The sequence below is a fragment of the Cimex lectularius genome, unplaced genomic scaffold (genome assembly GCF_000648675.2).
Source record: "Cimex lectularius strain Harlan isolate CLEC.00 unplaced genomic scaffold, Clec_2.1 scaffold365, whole genome shotgun sequence".
Lineage (NCBI taxonomy): Eukaryota > Metazoa > Arthropoda > Insecta > Hemiptera > Cimicidae > Cimex > Cimex lectularius.
The window spans coordinates 292,647-318,807 of record NW_019392896.1 but is presented as its reverse complement, the minus strand read 5'-3'; the positions used below and the strand labels follow the sequence as shown (position 1 = coordinate 318,807).

Below are 26,161 nucleotides of genomic sequence, written 5' to 3'. Positions count from 1 at the left end.
ACGTCGAAATTATGCTGATAGTTTGTTGGTGATGGAACAGCAATTGATATATTGTGAGCAACGAATAAACAATTTGTGGTTTACTCTGGAGTGATCAGGAAATTTTGGGGAGTACAACACAATGCGCAATTCCACCACTATCAATAAAGCAGCCATACATATCAACTCGCTGTTGATCGGAAAAAGTGCTCCTCGGTTCGTTTTGAATGGAATACTGAAGGTAACGAATAGGTACTATTGTAAAATTTATTTTCTTCCAGGAATTAAGATTTGCTCTCATTGTACGAGTTTGACAAACAATGACAGAATGTAAATAAAGGCAATTAATGTTTACTTTAGTGAAGAAGCAAATTATTGGAATTTTCAACGAAACAAACAAAATGCGTTTTTTCAAACTTGTTGCCTAACTTTGTCATTTTTTGACCAATTTAAAATCTGACTGCACCATTGCTTTTAGCGTAAAAAATCCTTTAAAATAATGTGTCAGGATGTAGAGTCGTATTTCAAATTTTGAAGTTGAATCAGGCCTGAGGTACACTGTATAATATTTTTCTCCAGAAAAAGAGAAAAATTTGACTCTAGACTAAAAATTATTAAACAAGATTTTTTTGTTTTTTGATAGCATCATTAGTTCAAGCGAAGTTCAGACGGGCCATCTAAAAAGTACACACTGTATACTCCAATTAATTCAAACAAATTTTTCTTCAAACAAAGTTACCAAAACTATGAGAAAAAACAACTAATTGTAGGAGGGTCAGACCTGAGTAGGGGGAACCGGAAGTAAAAAGGATTTTATTTATTCCTTTTCTTGTTAAAAGGTGTGGGGAAAATTTTGTGGGAGAAATGAGATTTATCTGAACCTAAATGAACAAAATGTGTGGTTATACCATACCGTAAGACCAAACCGTTTTGCGGGTTTAGCCGATACTTGTAAAGTGAAAAATGAGCGGTAGCGACGATAATGTACAGAATTTTTACTTTCGTAATTTTTTACTCGTTACTTTCCGAGCTACCAAAATCATTTCAGCAAACCACAACTCTATATATATATATATACTGACAGCTAAGAAAATCAAAATCTGAATTGTAAATTATTTATTTACAAAACGTAGACAAATTGTACAGTATTCATATTATCTAAAGAAAAAAATTAATTAATGTAAATAAAATATTTATATATAAGTATGTAGCAAACCAAATCATGAACGACGGTGTTTACTATCATTTAAACAATCAATTGTAATAAATTTTAAAAATAACTCAAAGTACAGTGTATATCATTTTATCGTGATACTTTCGCCATATCACGTCCTAGAAATGTTAACAAACAACAAAAATTTATTTACAGGTTTTTTTGCCTGGCCGAAATGTTACGGTTTTAACGCAAATCACTTCGAAGCGGATAGTCGGGGTGCCACAAAGATGGCACATGATGAGGTAAGGGGAGGAGAGATTATTTTAAACGGCAATCCAAAATAAATAAATAAATTAGAATAGTTAGGTGTTACGAAAACTTCAAATCTTCCTTTAAATCAGGTATGATTATATGAGACAATCGAATATTTAAATGATTGTCGTCATAACCTCTCCTGTGGATATCGGCGAACGGGAGAAAGGGGGTGGCTTGTGCGCCAAGATACTCGTGAAGAGGGGAGCTGCGTCACAGGGAGAAGCTTATTGATTCAGCCTGGTTTTCTCATTGGTTCAGTAGAGCTGACTTGGGACTCCGTCGACGAACACCACTCGTAAGTTCTAACAAATAAAAAGTACTAAAAATTAAGCAACTCTCATTTTAAGCCATACCTATAAATGTATCTTTAACGTGAAACAAAACGAATTTATCGAACTGAATTAAATTATAATTTTAAAATTTATTAAACCTATCGGCACTTTTTGTATTGCCATTTTTTTTATTGACAACTAAAATTCCACTTATTCCAATACCTAATAACCGACAAACTTGATCGATTTTCACAAAAATCGAACTTCTAACACATAATTTTAAAACAATATTACGATGATAATGTTTTCAATGAAAAGAAATCATAAAGTAAACGCTAGAATTTGTGGTTTAATGTGTCTTGAACGAAAGTAAATAGATACAACTGTTGTTGTCTATCGTGTAAATGGCATAAACGGAAGTCGTACAAGATACGGGTAACTTTTATCTCCCTGAGATGACAGCAAAATGAACTACATTTGTAAGTTACTCGTGCCGAACAGTGCTGCCACCTCGAAATGTAATATATTGATTTCTGACACCTAGGACGGGTCAATAGAGGGCCAGTACTGAGTACTGAATAGTGACTTGTAAGCACTGAGTCTGTCCTACTCGATCACATTGACCGATCGAGAATAGCACTTAAGGAAGACGCCCAAATAATCAATTCTACAGGACGATCAAGTTCTAATGAAGGTCGCTGATGTTGAGTGATTATTTTCATTTTGAAAATTAAGCAACATTTCAAGGCAAACGGGATGTTTTATTCCCTTACTCGTCACCTACTATTAATTTGCAGAAAGGATGAAACTGAAAGATAATCTACATTATAGTTTATGTCAAATGGTTTAAATAAATAATTAAGAGAAAAATGTACTAGTCCTTGTCAATGTTTTTATTTCATCATCGGTAATGGACAATGCTATTGTATTATGTTGTAAGAAATAATCCTCTCCTATTTTTGCTTTCGAAGCCTCGTTTCATGCGGGAAGTCGAAAAAAAAATTGTTATCCTCCAAAATCAAAATTTCCAGCAGCATTTTGCGTTTCAGACCTTTCTGAATAAATCAGGTTCCGTGTCTGTCAGTCTGTGGTCAATTACTTGTTACCTGCAAACTGCGAAACTATGAGACCAATTTTTACGGAATTTTAAGAATTGTGCGGGTTGCTTTCTAGACGGTTCCCTTTGAATTTCATCAGAATCGTCTCAACGGTATCGCCTGCGCATGCTCAAACGTAAAATCCTAATCCCGTACACAGCTTTATCTCTGAAACCATTTATCGGATTCTTCTGAAATTTTCAGGAATTATGCGGGTTACTTTCTAGATGATCCCTTATTTATTAGATTCACGCACTAAGCAAATCTAACAAACAAAGCCACTAACCAGAGAGCAAAGTACTTACTTGGTGACAAATCATACCATTTCAGACAAAAAATCACTTAGAGTTAAACATGATTTGTTTGAGAAAATGAAAGTTGTGATACGAGTTGTGATGTAAACAGAATTACTTGTTGCGTGTTCCTGCTAAGGAAGATAATTTAAATCTGTGGCTAGTGAACAATTGTAATCCCCTACTCTCAACAGTATGGGTTCTAAAGTGTTATAATATAATTGTTGTGTTCTTATAATTATTAATATACAGGGTGTATCAATTTCTATAATGCCCCCATTTAATTCTGAAACGATTAACTTTAGCAAAAAATAGTCTTATACAAAGTCAAAATTAATTTTGTCTATGAATTGCGTGGTGGTAACAGATTTAACATAACTTTCTCATCTAGCTGGGAAATGACACTAACTTTGTTATTTAAAAATGAAAACCCGCATTTTTATTGTACAATTCGATTCTAGAGCTTATTTTATGCCACTTTTACTGAAAGGAAAATTGTGATAGCATAGACCATTTATGAGTTATGCCTGACGGAAGACGCGTGAAGGGGTATGTTTTTTTGTAACAATATAGCCCACCTCCTTTTTTTCTAAAACGATTAACTTCAGCAAAAATTATAAAACCTTATAAAACCCAATAACAAAAATTAACTTTCACTTTCTATAAGACCATTTTTTGCTAAAGTTAATAGTTTCGGAAATAAATGGGAAGGACCATCTTGTTCTTATAAAAAGCATACTTCCCTCACGCGTTTTCCGTCGGACATAACTCAGAATTGGTCCACCCTATTAGAATTTTCCTTTCAGTAAAGGTGGCATAAAATAAGCTCTAGAATCGAATTGTACAATAAAAATGCGAGATTCTCATTTAAAATAACAAAGTTAGTGTCATTTCCCAGCTAGATGAGAAAATTCATTATTCAAAAATCGTGAGATGCGGTCTGGTGTGAGGTAGGTTTCAGAAAAACATTTTCTTTGTCGTGCCACGTTTCGATCTTTATTGAAATTAAATTCACTAATTTCGTTGTCCGCTTGACCAATTAATACATTACAATTAATTAAGGTTTTTAGTTGAGATGAAAACCTTAATTAATTGTACTTTATTGAAATCATCTTCAGGGCTCAAAGTATTTGTCTTCTGTGTAATTGTGCCATTCTTGCGTGTCGTGTTGAGAGTGCCCTCTTTTTACACAAATACACAGAAGGCAAACGCTTTGAGCCCTGAAGATATCTTAAAGATCGAAACGTTGGCACGATAAAGAAAATGTTTTTCTGAAACCTACATCACACCAGACCGCATCTCACGATTTCTGGATAATTATCGATTAACGGTCACTAATCACCATATTAGATGAGAAAGTTATGTTAAATTTGTTACCATCACGCGATTCTTAGATAAGATTAATTTTGTCTTTGTATAACTCCATTTTTTGCTAAAGTTAATTGTTTCAGAATGGGGGATTATAGAAATAGATACACCCTGTATATTAATAATTATAAGAACACAACAATTATATTATAACACTTTAGAACCCATACTGTTTAGAGCAGGAGATTACAATTGTTCACTAGCCACAGATTTAAATTATCTTCCTTAGCAGGAACAACCAACAAGTAATTCTGTTTGACTTTCATTTTCTCAAACAATTCATGTTTAACTCTAAGTGATTTTTTGTCTGAAATGGTATGATTTGTCACCAAGTAAGTATATTTTGCTTACTTACTCAGTTAGTGGCTTTGCTTGTTAGATTTGCTCAGTGCCTGAATCTAATTCATAAGGGATCATCTAGAAAGTAACACACATAATTACTGAAAATTTCATAAGAATCCAACAATGGCCCTGCATTCAAACCCAACATACTTACCAATGGGCCTATTATGAAGAACACTGGCAGCCCGAATGTTCATATAACCTCTTAGTTGAAATAGCCCTGTAAAATTATATATATANTATATATATACTACATCTTATTGAACTTACTCAAACCTGTGAAAGTCGGTTTTTGCTTTTGTTTTTTCAGACACCCAAACAACATCAGAGCAATGGAAGGGGCTGCTATACACCTTAGACGAAGAAAAACTCTCACAGAAGTGCATTTCAGTCATAAAAATGAAACATAACTATAAATTAATAACAAAATGGACAATTATTTGATATTTTGTGAAATGTTTTAGTTAAATTTCTGCATTTTTGTAAATTATGGATATACAGAAAAAGTTTCTATGTCCCCGTTTAGTAGATTATTTAGCAATAGTTGGTGGTCGTCCTTCATCTCCTAGGAATGCAAATAATGCCTCCCCTGCAGTCCAGGTAAGTAACTTATTTATCAGCTGAGATTTATACATAATAACACAAACACAGGTTCCTGAATTGCTGCGTCGATACCCTGCTGAAGATCACAAAGACTTTCCCCTTCCACTTGACATGGTTTATTTTTGTCAACCAGAGGGATGTGTCTCTGTCGGTCCTAAGCGAACTGCATTGCGAGATGCTACTTCTTTTGTTTTTACACTCACCGAGAAAGATTCAGGTAAACGATGAATGAAGTGAGGAAATATTAAAAATGTTTATTCTAAATTTGCTTTTAAAGGAAAGTGTCGCTATGGGATCTGTGTTAATTTCTATAGACCGATTGATCGACCTGGAGCTGGTACCTCTCAAAGAAGAGACATGCACCTACGAAGAGAATCATGGAGAAAAAGCATGGAAAAGAGTTCAGATTCTGCATTTTCAAGGTACAGTTAAGAAAATTCATTATATCAATAAGGGTATCAATTCAATGCCGTACTATCAATGTAGTGACTACAAAAGCAACTTAGCACCAAGTGATTCAGACCGGGATTGTCCTAGCAGGAGAGACTCAGAACCCTCCCATCCGATAAACAGGCTTGCACCAATACAATGTGATAGCGAAAGTGGAGGTTCACATAGCCCAAGCCCAAGGGCCAGTAGGAAGCGACAGGTATTTTTTACTATTGAACTCAAAAATATACAAAATAAAACATCAAAACTGTATTATTTAATTATTTATTTAATTTTATAGAGACTGAGGAATCATTCTTTGACATCTCTTTGCCTCCTGACCCACCATCCTTTTTTTTCAATATTCAGAGAATGCCTTTTCATATTGAAAAGACTTATTGATGCATGCAATGATAATTCGTCACCAAGGAGAGTAGGAGCTTCAAGGCAGATTAATAGGTTAGTAGAATACACAGTGTTGAAATTCATCTCTTAAAAGGGTAATAAGAAAGGGGGAATCTATTTCACTACCCTATAAGAGATGATATCATATGGTAATAATATTGCTCTTTAGCTTCAAATGCTCTTATCCCAGTGTCTGGGGTGTATTGACTGGCAAAGGTATCATTGACTCTACTGCATCAGTTGTCTTGCACGATGTGAGGGAGATAGAAACATGGATTCTCCGTCTGCTAAGTGCTCCGGTACCAGTCCCAGGGAAAACTAGAGTTGAGGTAATTTGTTTTTATGTAAGAATACATATACAGATAATAATATTTTTTAAATATTGTTTATAGGTTGAAGTACTGTCACCACATCTTCATCCACCACTCAACTTTGCTCTTCCAGATCACACAAGGTTTTCACTGGTAGACTTTCCCCTCCATCTACCTTTAGAATTGTTAGGGGTGGATACATGCCTTAATGTCCTTTCTTTAATTTTGTTAGAACATAAGGTATTAGAAATAAAATTACAATATTAGTTAACAAAAATTGTTAATTTTTATTTTTTTACAGTTAGTATTACAATCCCGTGATTACAATGCTCTATCCATGTCTGTGATGGCTTTTGTAACATTGATATATCCTCTTGAATACATGTTTCCTGTGATACCACTATTGCCTACATGCATGAGCTGCGCTGAACAGGTTTTATTTTTTGTTTTTGTTTTTCTAAAGTTAATATTTCTTTATGCCCAGTCATCTTTTTTTACCTTTTTTGATTATGTGTTACTCAAATTGGAATATGGTCAAGTCAAAAGGAAAAATGCCAAATGCTTTACTCTTTATGTTTATTAACTTGACAATGATGATACTTGATGATAAAACTATGTATATTGTAGAAAATATACTTTTTACATATGTAGAACTGAATAGATCAATAATTTTTAAAAATTCGAATTAAACATGATTGGGCTTAATATTTTTTGAATATGTAGAAGTGTTTGATTATTATTTCATATTACAAATAAACATTAATTCATAGTTGTACCATGTTTTCCATGATGATTTTCATAAATTATAAGATTATCTATTTTCTTTGGTTAATCATATTAATTTCAAAAATTTATGTTTAATTTAATTTTTTCAGCTATTGCTTGCACCGACTCCTTTTGTCATTGGGATTCCAGCAAGTTTCCTTATGTTCAAAAAAAATTTTAAGTAAGATATTAATTATTGGTATTAAAACTAAAATTACTGATTTGATTAAAAATCAATGGAAAATCATTTTAAAAAACTTTGCAAGAGTTCTTTGCTTTTTGACTGTTTCTTAAGAGTTATTAAGCAAGAGATATAAATTGTCTTCTTTAATTTTCAGATTGCCGGATGATGTCTGGTTGGTTGATTTGGATAGCAATAAAATAACACCACCTTCATGCCCAACGGAAGACGTACCTCCATTGCCAGAACCTGAGGGAAATATTCTGAAGAATCATTTAAAACAAGTAACTTCATACATTGTTAAAGAGTTTGCGACTATCTGCAATAGATAAAACAATTAATCAAATTTAAATAAAAGTTCTATCTTTAAAATTGATAAAATAAATCATACTTATTACTTATTATTTTTTTATTGTATATTTTCAGGCATTGAGTAGCCTTTGTGGTCCTTCGCCAATGCCCTCAACAGGACTTCACACCCATCCAAATACAACTCCTAGGGAGCTGGGAAACATGCTCAGAAGAGAAAGTATGAACCCCATACTTCAGCTCCCTCAATACCAACAAGTTAATTTAGGGTATGTAAAGGTATAAATTATGTTTCCAGAAATGTTGGATGAATTTTTGGTAATGAAAAATATTTCATCAGGTACAGTCCAATGCAAAAAGGTGATGTACCACTTCATCAAAACTACCACCACCAGATTCCAACACCCCAAAGTTTCAATCCATTTATTTATGGAAATGATGTAGATTCTGTCGATGTTGCAACTAGGGTTGCCATGGTACGGTTCTTTAATTCTCAGAATTTGCTGGTAAATTTCACAGAGCATACAAGGACATTGAGACTATACCCGAGACCAGTTGTGGCTCTGCAAATAAACAGCTTCTTAAGATCAAGACCTAGAATCTCTGCTTTTCTACAAAAGTTTGCTAGGACTCAGGTACAGTAACTTAAATTTAGTTTCCACTATTATTATAAATATGGAGTAGATATTCAAGTGATAATTTATAATTTTTTTAACTTATAAGTTATAAATATAATATTTTAAGTGGTAATTGACGAGAATATCAAACCTCAAGAAAGATCCAGGTGAGGTCTTCATGGGGTTCATTATGACATTTTTGTGCCTTAAGTCATGATGTTTCAGCATCTTCATGAGCACTAGTTTTTGTTATACACATTTTTATTGATATACACAAAAATGCAAATTTTACATTATTATTTTGAAAGAAATGCATAAAAAATACAAGGTTTGCATTTATTTTTTCCTCAGGCCGTGGAATTTCTTGCAGAGTGGTCATTGACTCCTAGTAATGTTGCCTTCCTAAGAGTTCAAACTGGAGTATGTGATCCAGCACAAATAGGAGATAAATCAAAATGGTTTAATCACACTTTAGAACCCATACTGTTTAGAGTATGGGATGATAATAGTTCACTAGCCACAGCTTTAAATTATCTTCCTCAGCAGGAACAACCAACAGGTAAATTCTGTTTCATTTTCATTTCTCAAAAAAAAATCATGTTTAATGTAATAATTTTAGATGAGAGTGGATCTGATTCTGAAGGAGCAGACAGTTCAAGCTCTTCATATTCATCTCTAAGTGATTTTGTATCTGAAATGGTATCTTCTGATTTGTCACCAAGTAAGTATTTTGCTATCTGGTTAGTGGCTTTGCTTGTTAGATTTGCTTAGTGCCTGAATCTAATCTTAGGTTTTGTGATGGCAGACACTGGAGCTGTAGGTCTCTCAAGCAGTGTTGAAATACAAGCTGTCTATCACCCACCCTCCACACTACAACTTCCTGGAGAAACAGCTGGTGAATCATCCCCTTCCCATTCGAGGTCTCCTGCTTCTCAAAGATCATCATCAGAATCATCCAGTGATGACAGTGAAGGCAGTGAGCAAGAAATTAATGTAAGCCTTTTCTCTCTTAGTGTTACTTTCATTACTTTATTTTCGTCACTTTAAAAAAGCACACAACTGCACAAACACTCATTCACATAAGCACTTTTATTAGGAGAAGGACAAAAGTATAGGTCGTGAAGTAGAGCGAACTACGCCAACCTCAGGAGAGCAAACTGAAATTCATGGTAGAAGGCTTGTAAAGTCTACACCAGTAAGCCATTTTTTATTTTAAATAATTGTATATATGTATATATAAATTAAGTAAATCCTAAAATAAGATTTTCTGTCTAATCCTTTATTTGCTTTTCAGTCTCAATGTAGTTCCGGAGGAAGCCCACAAAGGAAATCTAGCCTGACTGGTCTTATAGGTAGAGCAAGTAGTTTTGGATCAAGCCCACCATTGTCACACCAGGGGTCTATACTTGAAACTTTTACAAGTCATGCAAAGGAGCTTGTACGGGAAACAAAAAGACAAAGTAGTCAAGAGGGCCTTTTAGCTCACGTAGATAAGGTAGTAATTTTGATACTTTTTTATTATTTAAAAAAAATTCAATTTTTGACTGTGAAGTGGGTCATATTGATTGAATAGCTGTATAATTACAAAAAAAAAATCCTTCTTAAAGATGGCTGGACTAGGGAATTGTAACATATATGGTGTGAATTTTTAAAATACATGGCTTTTTATTGGTATATGGAAATTTGGTGTGAACTACACTGATTTCTGAGAGACATGAGAGGCTAACAACTTTTGTGAAATTGTCTTTAGTCTGAGTGTGATTCCAAAAGGTTCTCTTTTTAATTATTATTATTATTATTGAATTGTCTCTTTGCATAGTTGGGAATTGTAGTTCTTTGTTTATCTAGTTGTTCCTTATGCATTTATTGCTATTCGTGCTATTTTATTTTATAATACTTGCAGCCGCTTTATTTTGGATGAAGAAACTGCTCGCCATATTTCACACCCATAAAGGACCAAGGGCCTTATGATAGTTTAATAAATTTGCATATTGAGTTTGAACCTTAACTTGGATTTTCGGCTTGTAATAGAATGTAGCATACCCAGACGAGCATATCCTTCGGCCACCTTTTTATTTATGTGGTACTTCCAGGATAGCCTTCTGTACAAATGAACTCCTAGGTACTTCACAGAGCTGTCAGGAGGATTCCATAAGATATCATTTCCTTCAATTTGTCTTTTAAAACAGGAGTATTAACTAAAAGTAAAAATGAAAGGGTATGATTAAAAATGGTTGTCAATTTAAGACATCAACAAGAGTAAAGTGCATGCTTACATTTTTTTTTTGTTGTCCCAAAATTAGTATCAACTTATGGGCATAAGAGGATTTTGGACTGAAGTTAAATTCACGAGCCCTTGCTTCATTCAAATTCAAGAGAAATTTGACTTGCATCATAGAAAAAAAGATCATTTTTACTCTTTCATTTAATGACTTTTAATTACTCAGTGTTATTGGCACATTAAAATAAAAAATGTAAAAAAATAAAATAATTAACAACTGACCATGACCAATGTGGCCTTGTTCAGTAATTTTAAATTGAAATTACAAAAAACGAAATTTGTTGGTTATAAAGATTATTAACATTCACTCTATGCTGCAAACACTATTAAAACAATGTATTATTTGATTACTACAACTCTACTAAACGAATGCTTCTATTAATCCATGCTATTGTAAACAATAACTAGTTACATAATAAGTTGAAATTATCAAGTTCTGAAGGAAAACTCCAATATCTACAGAGCAAATCAATGAGTGCAGATAATACATGAGAAATTACCTTTGAACAATACTTAGTTTTACAGTAAACTAGGCCATGGGAAAATAAAAGCCTTTTATACAAACTGACATAGGATAATATAATAATATATTTATTTATGTTTTAATATTTTTATATTGAATTTTTTTTCAGTTAACCATCCATGCAAAAAAAGCAGCTGGAGAGGCACACAAAACTGCCCTTGAAGCCAGTAAACAAGCAGCAGGTGTTAGCAAAAATACATTTGAAGATCTTACTTATGTTGGGAAAAGTACATTGGGAGATGTAACAAAAAGTGTCAAACAAGTTGCTTCAAAGAAAGGATTGCTTAAGGTAAGAAACAAGTTAAGAAATTGTGTTTTTAATATATTCAACAACAATTAACAATTATTATAAAACATGTAAAAAAACTTTTTGATTTATTTATTTCAGTTTGTATTTAAACAAAGATTTATATTTTATTTTGCAATTAAATTTATGTCCAGGCTCTTGGAGAATCAAGCGATTCCTTAACATCACCACCAACAACTCCAGGATCTCAGTCTACGACTCTTGCTCAGCCAGATTTAAGTAGGACAGCTGGACGTGACTTTTTCTCAAATATTACCAGTGATATCAATGGATTGGCAGCTCAGACTACTAGCATGTTCAGTGATTTTTTTGGTACTGGAATCGTACCATTAATATTTTACTTGTAATAATTTTTAATTATTTTATTTCCAGGGAATAAAAATCCTCGAAATACTAATGTGAAAACTCAGTCTGTAACAGCTCAACCAAAAGAAAAAACACAGATGTTTGGGCCTTTCCCAAAAGGTAGGTAATATAGTGAACATTTTTGTTTTATTATGTTAGATTGAAATAAAAAATAATCTTTTTTTTTAATTTCTGTTTAAAGAGAATTGTAATTTGGAATTTCAGGTGGCAGAAAAGGATTTACAGACCGTCCAAGTTTAATCAGACATGTTAGTGTGCAAGGCAGAAGAGAAGATTTGCAAAGGCAGTCTACAGTTGAACGAAACATCAGCAATGATGAAAACCAAGCATTCCTTAAACAGGTAGCTAATTTAAATGAAAAAAAAAAAAAAAGAAACAAGAATATATATAATTTATATACAGGGTGTCTCTATTGCAATGTCACACCCTCTTTTCTCAGAAAAAAAGTTTAAATGATTACCCCATAGTTTTTCCAAAGGAATTAAATTAGATGGTCTAAACATTTTTTATGTCAGAATATTAGTATAAATTTTATTTTTATCAAATGAGATCTACCGTTTCGATACATTTTCCAACATTAGATTTATTAATATAAAAAATGACACCAAGAACTAAGAAGAAGAATTAAATTAGTTGCGTATTTCTGGAGATATTTTAATACTGTGTGGGAATTTAGATTTTTTAACTTTATTAAAATAAAAACTTTTTAACATTTTTTTTCTATATCCCTTCATTTTCAAGAAACGTGGGTGTACCATTAAAATAGAGTCACCTTGTATTTATTTGTTTCTTTCTTTTTTTCATATTTATGATATGCAATTTAGATTTTATTCAAAATGAGCTTAACAGTCAACTACTGATGTCTAGGATTAAATATATGGAAGAAAATACTGTGGGAATAGAGTCCATGACCACATGGTCTATGACACACTGAGAGGTTGATGCCCTAACCCTTAACAAAAATAAATCAATTAATAATTTGTTGGAGTCGTAAGGAGCGGTTAATAATGAGATAGTTTAGAAAAACACCTTTTTCATTTTTTTGCCAACGTTTCTAGAAATGGTTTACATTAACATAGGCACACACAGCATTAATTATAGAACAGATACATGCAGACTCAGCTATAGCCAATATCATAAAGCAAATAAATGATTAAACTTTATTTTTATATTTTTTATTCTGCTTTTTCGGTTGTTATCTTTTTGTATTTCTTGGGTTTCTTTTCAGGAACTAGACAACTCACAAACTCATTTCCTTCTTATTAATGCCTCCAAACCCGATATTAATAAAATGAAAATGAGTTTGATAGTTGTTTATTTTTAAATATCCCTTTCCTTTGTTATCGTCTTTAACCATTTGAATAACCCCTAATCACAAATCCAATCGAGAAAATCCCCATTCTCGACTTCTTTTGAGTTAAATAAAACTGCCTATGATCAAAGAAAATTTCTCAGATTTACTGCATCTACCACCCTGCCACAATCATACAAAAACAGCAGAATACAAATTCACGTTTCACAACTGTTCACTAAATCAACACATAAATTAATTATCTAAGCCACATTTAAATGGGTTCGACTCCTAGTCTTGAAATTTTCTATGAATAATATTTGAGTGTAAGAGGTCTGATCCCTTGTCTTGATACCCAATGTATAATTGTATGTATAACATAATGCCTATTTGTATGATTTTTTTCTGAATGAATGATATCAGAAGATATCATTCTAAAATATTTTGACTCATCAAAGTTATACTGTATTTTCATTTTTTTTTTCTATAGATTATCAACCAAGTTCTTGAAGGCGAAGGAGTTGGCTGGCTAAAACTCAATAGGCTGAAAAAGCTCATGGAGGATGAAAACTATAGAACATTTGTTGTAACAAAACTCAATAAAACTTTAGATAAAAAAATAAGCCCAACCGACCACATCGATGATGTTGTCAGTAATACACAATCATTCCACACACAAAATTTAAAATAGTCAAAATTATTATTGTTGTTGTTTGTTTGTTTTAGTGTGTTACTCGGTCGGTTTGGAAAGGAATGTTAAAAGTAATACAAGCTGTTGTTTATGGTCTAGAAGTCACCTATGCAAATTATGGATTAGGTGGCATGGCTTCAGTGTTTCAAGTATTGGAAATTGCTCATACCCACTATTGGACAAAAGATCTTACTGATCCAAGTGGCCTAGATTCTAACATTTTGTCACAAGTTAGTATAGAGCATTAATTACAGTCTTATATCCATGAGTTTTTTTTCCACAACTTTGAATATATTTCAGACACCTAGTCCTTATGGAAGCAGAGAAAACTTAAATTCCCCAATGAGCCCTTCTAGCTCCCCAATACCTTCAGCCCACACGTCTCGCAAATCCAGCCAAACTGGTGCATGTCGTAAGTATTAGTTAACAAATTTCTTTTATGAAACTAATTCTTATGATACACAGCTGAAAGTGTGACTACGTCTCATCCACCTTCTCTTCGGCTTATACAAGATTCATTAGATGCAAGTTCTGAACTCCCTCAACAATCTACAACAGAAATGTTTAGAGAGATGTTTAACCAAAAACGCCAAATGCTCTTTTCTAAATTGTCTTCTATAGATAATGAGGTAAGTTTTGAAGTTATTGTTTTGATGCATGAAGTGGCTTAATCAGCATTAATCTACATGATATGCTTTCAAACGTGTGCATAAGTAGAAGATGCATGAACTGTTTGTACTGTTAGAAGAGGAAAACATTAGTGATAATACAAGTCATTATGTACCGATTATTAACATTAAATTAAAAATATATTAAAACTTTTGTAAAAGGTGGTTCTACTCATAGATTTAGTCAATTCCAAGATTTGTAATTTATTTAAATCTGTGAGTAGAACCACCTTTTCAAAAGTGAATCTATATAGTCACCCCACCTTCATCATTTCATATATTACAACTGTTTCCAGTTGTTACAATTATTTTAGTATCTATGAGTAAGTTATATATTTATTAGTTTTTAGCTTAATTCTTTTTTTTTTCTTCAAAAAGACCAATAAATTGTAATATATATTTATGACAGGACTTGTTTTTTAGATTTTATAAATTATCGACAAAATTTTCAGTGTTTTTTAATTATAAGTAAAACAGTTTCTTAAAAAGAAAAAAGTTACTTTATTTATTTATTTTTAGCATATCCTATTTGTAGATAGATAGAACAGTATAAATAAATCCTAAGAAATAAAGAAAATACAAAACAATTTAAAAAATACAAAAGCATTTGCCTCCAATATATGTTTAAATAAAAATCCAAACCATTATTGTTACTGAGTTGGCAATTTCATAATGACAAATTCAATTTTTAACTTAATTGTCATTCATTAATTTTTGGTAAATTTGTGATTTAGTGGTGGTTGTTTGATAATGTGTTGAAATCAAGAGGAGTGGTCAGGAATGAAGTATTTTAGATTTTTTTTTCTTTTTTTTTAACGTTTTGACTTTTATTCGGGTTATCTTCAGTACCTAGGTGAATTACGGGGGACCGCGGTAGCCGAGTGGTTAGCATGAGAGACTCTCACGCCGCGGTCGTGGGTTCGATTCCCACCGTTGCCCCTGGCCCTTTTTTCCCAATAACCCCCCAAANAAAAAAAAAAAAAAAAAAAAAAAAATAGGTGAATTACAAAACATGTGTTCATTGAAAAAGTACAATACAGATGTAAATATAAATTTTGAACCAAGTATTTCACCATACCTGTCACAATCATATAAAGATAACAGAATACAAGTCATGTTCACAACATTTTCATACAAATCAAATATGGCACAAGAATAGCACCACACTTTTTTGAGTATGAAAATGGGGGTTGAAATACCCAGGTCCTGAAAATGAACTTCGGCAAAAAAATGAAAGAGGTGTTTTTCTAAAATACTTCATTCCTGACCCTTGCTCACGACTTCAACAAATAATATAATAACTCGTTCATACATATTTGATATATTTGTAAAGAAAGAGATTGAAAGATTTTGACTAAAGTTGGGACAAGCTAATGTTACACGCATGTACCAAAAAATGCTAATTGTACAAGGATAGTGAATTTGATAGAAAATGAAGGGATATGACAGGAAAAAGTAAATAATTATGGCGATTTAAAAATATTTTTCAGTTATTCCACTAAAACACTTATTGAATATTAAATAAAATTCTTATGGGTGACGGTGAGAATCGAACCCACAACCACGGCAGGTTTATTACTAGCCGATATAATTAAATTAAATCTAACTAAACCCTTAGTTTAGTCAATTTTTTAGAATTAAGAAACAAAACTTTTGAATTTAGAAATGTATGAATAGTGATCTGAATAATAACAGGGTCAATAGTGGGTTGGACCAAATGTAGTAATTTAGTGTATTCAAAATTTCTGTAACTCTTAATAATCACTACACCCTTGTTTATCTTGTACAGAACATTTCACTTTCACAATTTTCTCATTTCGCTTTAACAATATTAATAATTTCCGTAAGTTATAAGGCTATCCAGAATGATTTCATACTACATCTCACAAACAAAAATGTATGATATATGGTTTCTTAAGATAGGGTCTTTATGATTCTATATTTTACTTAATTAGCAGTAAAAGTCTAAAACTCTAAAAAAAAGGAAATATGACTTTCTTGGAAACCCAACAATTTCATTCCTTACATACTTATAATTTTAGTTAGAAAACACATGTTCATGCATATGTAGCTTCAGAAATATTTATGAGAGTGTACATGGTTTATGGAACAAAAATCATTTCTGTAATTCTGTATTTTTTAAATTTGAAAATAATAAAAAGAATTCTTTATACGCATATAGATCGCAGTTTAGACATTATTAATGCCCGCATGTGGGAGGTTGACATGAAATAAAGACGTTTTATGTTCTTCAGGATAGCTTTTTATTTTGTTTTTCCTCCTTATCTTCGCTATAAGCTGTGAATTATTCCTGCTTAAAACAGCAAACTGTAGTTTGTTTTAGACGTAGATTTGATAGAATTTTACAATAATATTCATACGAAAAATGTAGATTTTTTAAATCTTTATTTTAAGATGATACACACATGAATCATACAATGCAAACAGAAATTAAAATCATACAGTTTGACATTACAGTCTGTCTGAATGATAAAACATTTTTATTTCCCAGTTACCTGCTTGTAGAGAACTATCATCCCCATTTATTCAAAAAAGGCTAGAATATTTCTATGAAGTTTGTTAAGTTGGTATATTCATATTATTTTTTTGCTTTGATAACCATTTTAGATTTGTAGAAATAGTATATGTTGAACATATAATTAAACAATAAATATTAATTATTTCCTTTTTGCCTAATCACATTTCAATACTCATATCCTATTAAATTTGAAAAGATGACACACATAAAAAATACATTTATAATTTTATAATTTATATCATCATTTTATTATTTCATAGACATTTGAATTAAGAACCCTGTTGTAAAATTATCCAAAAGAAGCTACTATATAAAATTATTATTATCTAATGATCTGGAGAACTGGATTTAAAAGAAAAACAAAATTATTGTGTATAATATGGGTGTCAAATAAAAACATTTTATAATTTAATTTTTTTAAATTTATATTTAAATGAATTATTCAGAAATCGTGAGATGCGGTCTGGTGTGATGTAGGTTTCAGAAAAACATTTTATTTATTGTGCCAACGTTTCGATCTTTATTGAGATCATCTTCACGGCTGAAAGTGTTTGTCTTCTATGTAATTGTGCCATTCTTGCGTGTCGTGTTGATAGTGCCGAAATGTTGGCACGATAAAGAAAATGTTTTTCTGAAACCTACATCACACCAGACCGCATCTCACGATTTCTGAATAATTATCGATTAAAGGTCACTAATCACCACACATTTAAATGAATATTTATTAATTTATACATTGCTTAGAAAGAAAGTTGTGTTTTACAATATAATTAAACAAATTCCTAAATTTAAGCATCACTACAGATTAAACAAGAAGCATAATATTATTTTAAGCAATTAGAAAATGACATGGTCAATTAAAATATTGCATTATGAAATATATGACTGTCAAAAATTTAATTATTATTTTTGATCGGTATGTAATGATTGTATTTCGCCTGGGACAAATAGGGAGGAGAGTTGAGAAGGAGCAGCCCAGATACTGGCTCAGAGACTGGTAGCATAATAACAAATCCTTCATTCTTCAATCGTGGCCATAAGAACAACTCTTCCTTCAGGAGTACCGTGTCTGACAGTGAGGTTGAGCAGGGAAATGTAAGTATTAAAGATTATGTATTAACTACAAAGTAAATGTTTGTATATAAAGGCTATTGTTCTATATTCTTTGACCTTCCTATAAATGATCTATTATTACTTTCGTTTTGTGACTTATCAAAGGTCAAGGAATTTTAGTCAAGGTATTTTTTTTATCAAAGAATAAGTAATGTGAGGAAGACCAAGGTGAATTTGTCAGTAGTTTAGTTTGTATGCAGTGTAAAATTTGTTATTCTGAAGCATGTGATAATGTCATATACAGTTGGTGAAAGCATCTATGAATCTGGTAGTTTTCCATCTTTGTTTGTGCAAAAGGATTATGTTACAAAACTTGTAAGCGATATTGACAGACAGCTGACATCCTTGATTAAAGAGTTAGGTGATGATAAGTTTTCAGACCTCATCCCTTTGATTGTTGATGCCCTTGCCTGTTTGGAAGAGTGTTGTGTGATTTTGGAAGATCTGACAAAAGTAAATAAGCAATTGAATAAAGACCTTAAATGTCTAGAAGAACAGTTTGAGAAAGAAAAATGTTATAGAAAAACTTGTGAAAGTAATTTTTTGCATATTGAGTTTGAGAATGAGGAAAATACAATTAATTTACTCAATACAATTAAAGAAAAAAATGAATTGATAACAAATTTAAATAAAAAATTGAGATATATTGCAAAAAAAGACAGCCAGGAGGCTGAGGAAACATTTGAAAAAAATATTGAATATGATTCTTTATTGAAAAAGAATAATGATTTAATGATAGAAAATGCAAGATTGTTGAAAAAAATAAATGAACTGGAAAATAGTGTATCAGAATACAAATTATTTATAAAAAAAGGATGTTGTTGCTTTGGAGATAAAGACAAGTATAATGAAATAGTAAGTAAGTTTACATTTATTTGATTGATAAAAGTCAATAATACAGCTAATTATTATACTTATTAAAACAACAAAATATACACATAATTGGAATTAATCATTATTAGATTCAATTAATAAACCATAAAATATTTTTATAATACAATTAAAAATATCAAAGAGAAATTTTTTACAACACACATGCACAAACAATGTCACATAGGATATAGTAATCTTTATAAACATTAATTATTGGGTTGTCCGGAAAATAATGCAGGATTTTAAGTTTTCATTAAAAAAAATCTATATAAAATATTCTGTTTACGTTTACAGGATTANGTATGGGAAATTATTTTGATTAAAGAACATTGCTTTAAAGTAACTAGTTTCTTTTTTTTTGTTTAATACCAAAATCCTGCATTATTTTCCGGACAACCCAATATCTTTATATTAATCATTCTATGAAAAAAGTTATTATTATTTGAAAATTATATTTACTAACTAAACACCTACTGTCAAATTTCAGAGCAAATGGAAAAATATGCCCTTAATAGGTTGCTGTACTGGGGAAAATTTAGAGAGAAAAAATAATTAAAATTAAATAAGCGTTGTATTACGAGCAACATACATTCACATTTATATTTAGGCCAAAACATATTTTGAATGCTAAATAGTAAGAAAAATGATTTTCAGTTTCCGAGGCAGACAAAGCTTCGTACACCAAGTGTTTGGTCAAGCAAGTCTTCTCTAAGTGCTGGCTTTAGATATCATGGGGGAGCAATTGTACCTTCAACAACACCCAGCCCAGAGACTGGTCGGACCTATTTATTTGAAGGTAAATTTATTCAAGGAATACAAAATTTACAAACAGGTTATTAGCAAATAACTTTTATAGGACTTTTGGGAAAGGAAAGGTCATCGTTATGGGATCAGATGCAGTTTTGGGAAGATGCATTTTTAGATGCAGTGAGCCAAGAAAGAGACATGATAGGAATGGACCAAGGACCTATCGAAATGATGGAAAGGTTCATATTATTATTATGCTATTATAATTGTAATATGTAACATTGTAATAAGAATACACAAATATTTTTTAAAGGTATAAATGGTTAAGTGAAACTGAAAGAAAAAGGCTGGAGCATGAAGAAGATCGTTTACTTTCAACTATGCTATATAATCTTACTGCATTCATGCTAATGCTGTCTGTAAATAAAAATGAACTGAAACACAAAATCAGACGTTTGCTTGGAAAGAGTCATACTGGGCTTGTTTACAGCCAAGAAGTAAATCTGCTTTTAGACCAGATCAATAACTTGGTAATAATAAAGTTACTCCAATTATTGTAATTATTTATATGTATTTCCATTTTTGTTATTTTCACCACCAGCAAGGAAATGATATTGACTTGAAGCCAGTGGCTTCTAGGCTGTCTCAGAGACACACATTTACAGTGCATATGGGAACTGATCAAAGTGGGGAACTTCTTTTCATTGAAGTCAGGGAGGATGGCTTAGCACTGCGAGGTGTGAATGGTGTAATGGTTCGACGATGGTGGTATGAAAGACTTGTCAACATGACATACAGCCCTAAAACCAAAGTGCTTTGTATATGGATAAAAAATTCAGGACAGACACAACTTCATAAGTTTTATACAAAAAAAGTGCATAAAACAAGTTTACTTTCATAAAGTATTTTATTTTAATTTGTCAATATTATTGACAGTGCAAAGATGTGTACTGCTGCATTAAAGAGAGCATGGAAGGGCGAGGCAACTCTGAATTGAAAGGCATTGAACCAGGTGGCGAATTTCCAATTGAAGATCTTTCTACTGGTGAAGGTGGTCTCCTCCATGTCTGCATGGAAGGTGTTGGGCTTCTGTTTGCCAATAGCAAGGTAAATGCATGTCCATATTTTCTCTTTTTTACTCGATTGATGTAGATGTCAATTCTGGATTTAAGCATTGTTAATAATAATTTTGTTGTTTTCACAAAATTTTCATTCCAGGCATTAACATATTAAAATCTTTACTTTTACAAACTTACCTTCAGTAATTTTTCCCCACTTTACAATGGCTTGACCTCCCACATTTTTATTCTTACTGTTTAAATCTTCAAACAAAAATATGCTTAAAATACTTCAAGGACCTCTCAAAATTTACCTTATATATGCTTTTGCTTGATTTTGCAAAATTAGGGACTTAATTGGTTAAAAGTAATTATAAAACTTGTATGTTTATATTGCCCATCTAATTTGTATTACATTTCACAAATTATAACTTACAAAGATACCAGCATATTTGCCTGTACAATTTACTTACAGACTTACACAGACACACACACACACACACACACACACACGTGCGCGCGCGCGCGACAGACAGACAAACACACACACCAAATAATATGAAAACATATACATATATTAAATTTACAATTTTTTTCATTTGATTTTTTTCGCATGTTTTTCTCTCTTTACATATTTAAGTGTGATGTCTTTAAAAAATATATTAATATATGTAGTTCGGAAGGCTATAATATTACAGTTTCAAGTTTCTAAAATGTTTGTTTCCATTCAAATTTTCTTCTTCTTTATTTATTTTCATTATTATTATTTTCTATATATTTGTATTTATCTATATACATAGTTACTTACAATATATTTGTAACTATGTATACTATATATAATATATTTATTTATTTGTTTACTTATTTTTATATTTATGTTTATTTATACTTCCTATATATTTATCTGTTTAACAAATTATCTGTGCCTTAATTATTACGTGATGTTCGGAACGTCTACACACAAAGTTTAAGGAACTTTTGAGATGGTCCTTATTCTAGTTTTGCCATTTTCATAAATTAAACATAATTTTTAAATTTAATATTGTTATTTTACTTTTAACAAAAAAAATACTATTCTACCCTTCATTTTGTCCATTTTTCTGTTTTCTCCTTCAAAATGCATTCTGGATAATGGATACACAGGATTTCGAGGTACACATTTTCATTTCGCCTTCCATTTGATTGTTGTAGAAAAGATCCTTTTTATTTATGTTTTGTTTCTAGCTCAATGGTTTTATCCTGTTTAAAAGGAACTGTTGTTCCTTATGTTTTTATTTTGTTTATTTTTTGTTAGTACTCTGTTTTAGAAATCCAATCCTTATATTTAAAAAGCATGTCTGCACTTAGAATAGATGTTGGACCACTGTTATAGTTTATACATATTTCAAAATCCATAACATTCGCCATCTCACCAGTGCCTTAAGCTTTGAACAGTAGTGAATAAATATTTTAATTATTAATTCATTATTTATTTAACTGTTCTTTGTTTATTGTTTAAAGGATAATGTGCATGGAGGCATGAAATTATTATGGTTTTTGACCATTTATTGAAATCATGGATGTTAAATATTTCTCCATATGTTCATAAATTCATTTACATTGCATTACACATTTCATCCAAGGGATAAAATTTAATGTATTCAAAGCAGTTTGTAATTAGAAACATGCATAACTACTATAGCAAAGAAAAACAGAATCGCCCTTTTTTGTTGTTTGCAACAATAAAAGGAAATAAAACGTTATAAATGGTATTATAATTGTAATTCTAAATTGTGTAAGAAAAAAAATATATAACACACAATAAAAGAAGAAATCATGCTTCATAATCATACTAAAATATACAAAAAATTTAACATACTTCAGTAGAGTTGGAATAGTTGTCTGCGAGTCAGCGAACGCATGTTAAACTGATGGACACTTGATTAGTTTAACATATTCATATTTCACTTGGGTTTTAGCAAAGGTTGTTGAAATTTTAATATATGTACAGTACTTTTTTAGAAAAAGAAAAGTTTTTTTGGATAAATTTTTCACTAGGCATAATCAGAAATTGTTTCACTTTCATGTCAAATATGTTGATTGACTATTTGGCATATATTTTATTCTTTTTAATTTTTTATTTTACCAACAGCCAAACGTTAGTACTAGAAGGCACCTGAATCCTACCAGATAATGATATTGAATTAGTTAATAGTCCACTAGTAACACCTAGATAATCAATCACCTTTGGATGTTCTAGCAAGTTGATTTGTTTGCACATTTTTGTATAAAGTACAGATCCTTTTCATGGAACAAGACATTACAGATTTTGGCATTTACCTTAATTTTAAGCAAAAACCCTGCTGAATTTATGTGGGTGTATATTTCTGTTACTAAAATTTAAAACATTAATAACTTCGGTGGTTAGGCTTAGTTATCTTTTATATTCCAGTGCAAAATATTCTCCACTATTTTTTTTTAAATTGTTATATCATTTATTTCAGTATAATCTGCTTGAAATGTGATGTTTAGTGACTACTACTGCATAACACAAATTTATATCACGCTTATATTGATCACAAACAGATTTTATTAGTTTTTTCTGATAGTTGTTTTAAAAAAATTTAAATTTAATGATTTAATGAATGCTGTTGCATTCAAAAGGCTGGTCACTTCTAAAGATAAAATAATTGCCCCTGAAATTGTAGTCATGCTTGTTTGATGATTTGAAGCACTGATTTAGCGCTAAAGAGAGTAGAAAATACCATTTTTATGGATCTCAGTATTTGACAGTTTATAAATTCTATGTAATAAATGAACCACAAAAAGCTTCACGTAGGTTGCACTGCTTTTAAACACATTAGACCTGTAGTATATTCTGGAATGTTATTTTTACCTTGCAAGTAGAATAAATGTTTTATCATGTCACACAAGTGTGAAAAAAGGGAGTAGTGAAAGGTCAATGGAATCTCAATCAGTATAAAAATTTTGTTAGTTCTTAACTTTCCAGGGATGCTACAGGTATGTAAAACAGACTTTTCATTTTTTCATATCAGATGAACAATTATATATAAAAAATTATTAAAATATTTAAAAAATTGTATATATCTATTGATCTAATAATAATAAAATGTGCCAAAAATTTTAATTTTGACCACCAATGCATGCAGGAAAAAATATTCTGTGTTGGAATATTTCTGTTATTTTTTGGTATTGTATGTTGCATACTCAATGTTGCATCGTTCTGTTGAATCATTTTTCTCCTATTATACACTGAGGATCCTCTTTTCAAAATGTTTACATCTTTAATGTTTTTAGTTCTTCATAAAGCTGGAACACATAAGGAAGTGTTTCACGCAAAAGGGAGGAATATTTGTCTTAGAAGAATTTAGTAAGTATCTGTTTTTACTTATTCCTATAAAACATTTGCCTTAAATTTAAAAAAAAATCTATTAAAACACTTAAGAAATATTTACATGTTTTAATATAAACTTTTTATTAAGAGTTATTTTATTTATTTTTGTTTTTCAATTATGTTTATTTGATATTTACAATTACAAATATTGTATTAAGTAAATATGTTCATATATGCTGGATTTGCATTTGAGTCTCTTGTAGGAGAAGTTTCCCAGTTTCAACACCCAATCTCACTGAACCCTCAACAATCTTCACTCAGTGAGAAGATCTTGGGGATACAACTCAAAAATAAAATATTTTTTTATAAATTGAAATGTGTAGGTGTTGGAAACAAAAGCATACCCCTTGTTTTACCTTAAAAAAATGCTTAAGCACTTAAAATTAAAAAATTATGCATTTTACGCTTTATGCCATTTATGAAAGACATCTTCACTCACTTTTGTACTAAATACAAACAACTAAACAACAAATAATATATTATCATATTACCAACTCCCTCTACCACTTCATCCCTTTAATTAATGAAATAATGGTGATCTATCTCTCCTCTTCTTTCTGACCAATATGTTATCCATCCAATATGTATTTTTCCCATCATTGATCAAACAATATTGCCATGTGTCCAGCCTATCTTCCAATGACCGCTCCCTTATTTTTAAATATTATGTCTATTGGGTTATTTGAAAAATGATTTTTTTCACTTCACTAAACCACAAGCTTATCATGTTGCATCTCCAGTTGTACCACTTCCAGTTTTCTATCTAGCTTCTTTGTTAATGTCCAAATTTAATCACAAATGTTCCGTCAAGGTATAAAGCACAGAATGAAACAATCTTAGCATTACGTTTGATGGAGAAGTTACCTTTGAAAGTCCTCTTCAATTACTAGCATTTCTTCCTATTTCTTTTTTCAAAGGATTTATTAGGCCCAAATATATACTACTTTTCTAAAAAGCTATAAACTAATAAAGTTGTATGTAAATGACTCATTTAAATCTTTATTTTTAGATCCAAAAAATAGACAAGTAACACAACGCAGATACAAATCATCAATGGTAAGTATTGTTTATTTTAAAATGTTATCTAAATAATTATTACATATTACTATTAAATATATACAGACACACTGTTTTTTTTTTAATGTTATTTTTTGTAATCATTTTTGGTTATTATTTTATTTATTTTTTTATGTTGTAGGCTGAAGAGCTAATTATTATACTTCACAGAATTATTTCAGTTGAATTTTCAAAGCAGTTGGCCCAAAATCTCTGATTTTGTTTTACTTTAATTTTATGATTTTCACCTTCAGTAAGACTACTATTTTTTCCCCCTAATTACAGAAGGTTTTATGAAGAGTGTTAATCAAATTATTGAATGTTTAAGAATCAAATAATTAATTTGCTGTTCAAATACAGTAACAAATAGTAGTTATAGCACAATGTATTTATTAAAAACAAACTATTATCTCATTTATAATTTTTTACTTTAAATTAAAATAATTATCAAATTAGGTTGTTTTTAATAGTGTAGTATATTTGTGTTTCTTAAGTACAGTAAATCAATCAACACTCTGTATAAAACCTCAATAATTTATTTCTTTTTGTTATCTGTCTAACATATAGTCTATGTTCTCTGTTTTCAGACGGATCAGATCTGTTATTCAGTTCTATGTATATTTTCTTATGTGGCAGCAGGGCAAGAGAAGAAGTTGCAAACATCCAAGAAACCTCAAAAGAGTTTCAACTAAAACATCTAAAATAGTGGACGTTAAAACAAAAATGAAACTGTCATTATTGATCGTTCTGTCTGTATTTGAAAAGTTGTGATAAAAATATCTTTCTTAGATTAAAATAATTGTGATTGACAA

The 26,161-nt window shown here is 30.8% G+C and overlaps 1 protein-coding gene across 3 annotated transcripts; it reads left to right on the top strand.

The window, feature by feature from the left end:
• Positions 1–1,579: 1,579 nt before the first annotated feature.
• On the top strand, positions 1,580–26,161 carry LOC106673450 (MAP kinase-activating death domain protein). Of its 3 annotated transcripts, none has more exons than XM_024229155.1 (36): positions 1,580–1,745; positions 5,133–5,422; positions 5,474–5,642; positions 5,703–5,847; positions 5,912–6,074; positions 6,156–6,313; positions 6,429–6,588; positions 6,652–6,810; positions 6,872–7,003; positions 7,446–7,516; positions 7,674–7,800; positions 7,943–8,094; positions 8,166–8,460; positions 8,794–9,001; positions 9,062–9,163; positions 9,233–9,435; positions 9,539–9,637; positions 9,737–9,937; positions 11,356–11,535; positions 11,688–11,865; positions 11,926–12,018; positions 12,124–12,260; positions 13,701–13,859; positions 13,937–14,131; positions 14,202–14,313; positions 14,367–14,530; positions 18,060–18,203; positions 19,749–19,890; positions 19,951–20,080; positions 20,155–20,371; positions 20,443–20,715; positions 20,778–20,948; positions 22,043–22,051; positions 24,197–24,269; positions 25,303–25,349; positions 25,937–26,161. In XM_024229155.1, exons 2-36 carry the CDS (start codon positions 5,312–5,314, stop codon positions 26,039–26,041), a joined length of 5,184 nt encoding a protein of 1,727 aa, XP_024084923.1. In that variant the 5' UTR covers positions 1,580–1,745; positions 5,133–5,311; the 3' UTR covers positions 26,042–26,161. The 3 variants fall into 3 exon arrangements, with proteins under 3 accessions (XP_024084923.1, XP_024084925.1, XP_024084924.1); XM_024229157.1 differs by having other exon boundaries at positions 1,581–1,745; positions 6,450–6,588; positions 9,248–9,435; XM_024229156.1 differs by having other exon boundaries at positions 1,581–1,745; positions 9,248–9,435.

What these genes read in the sequence shown, in the direction of transcription:
- LOC106673450 (XM_024229155.1), top strand. Translation starts at nt 5,312, where the DNA reads ATGGATATACAGAAAAAGTTTCTATGTCCCCGTTTAGTAGATTATTTA. An exon ending in TCAGCAGGAACAACCAACAG is followed by an intron (nt 9,002 to 9,061) that starts GTAAATTCTGTT and finishes TAATAATTTTAG; the next exon opens with ATGAGAGTGGATCTGATTCT. An exon ending in ATCTTCTGATTTGTCACCAA is followed by an intron (nt 9,164 to 9,232) that starts GTAAGTATTTTG and finishes ATCTAATCTTAG; the next exon opens with GTTTTGTGATGGCAGACACT.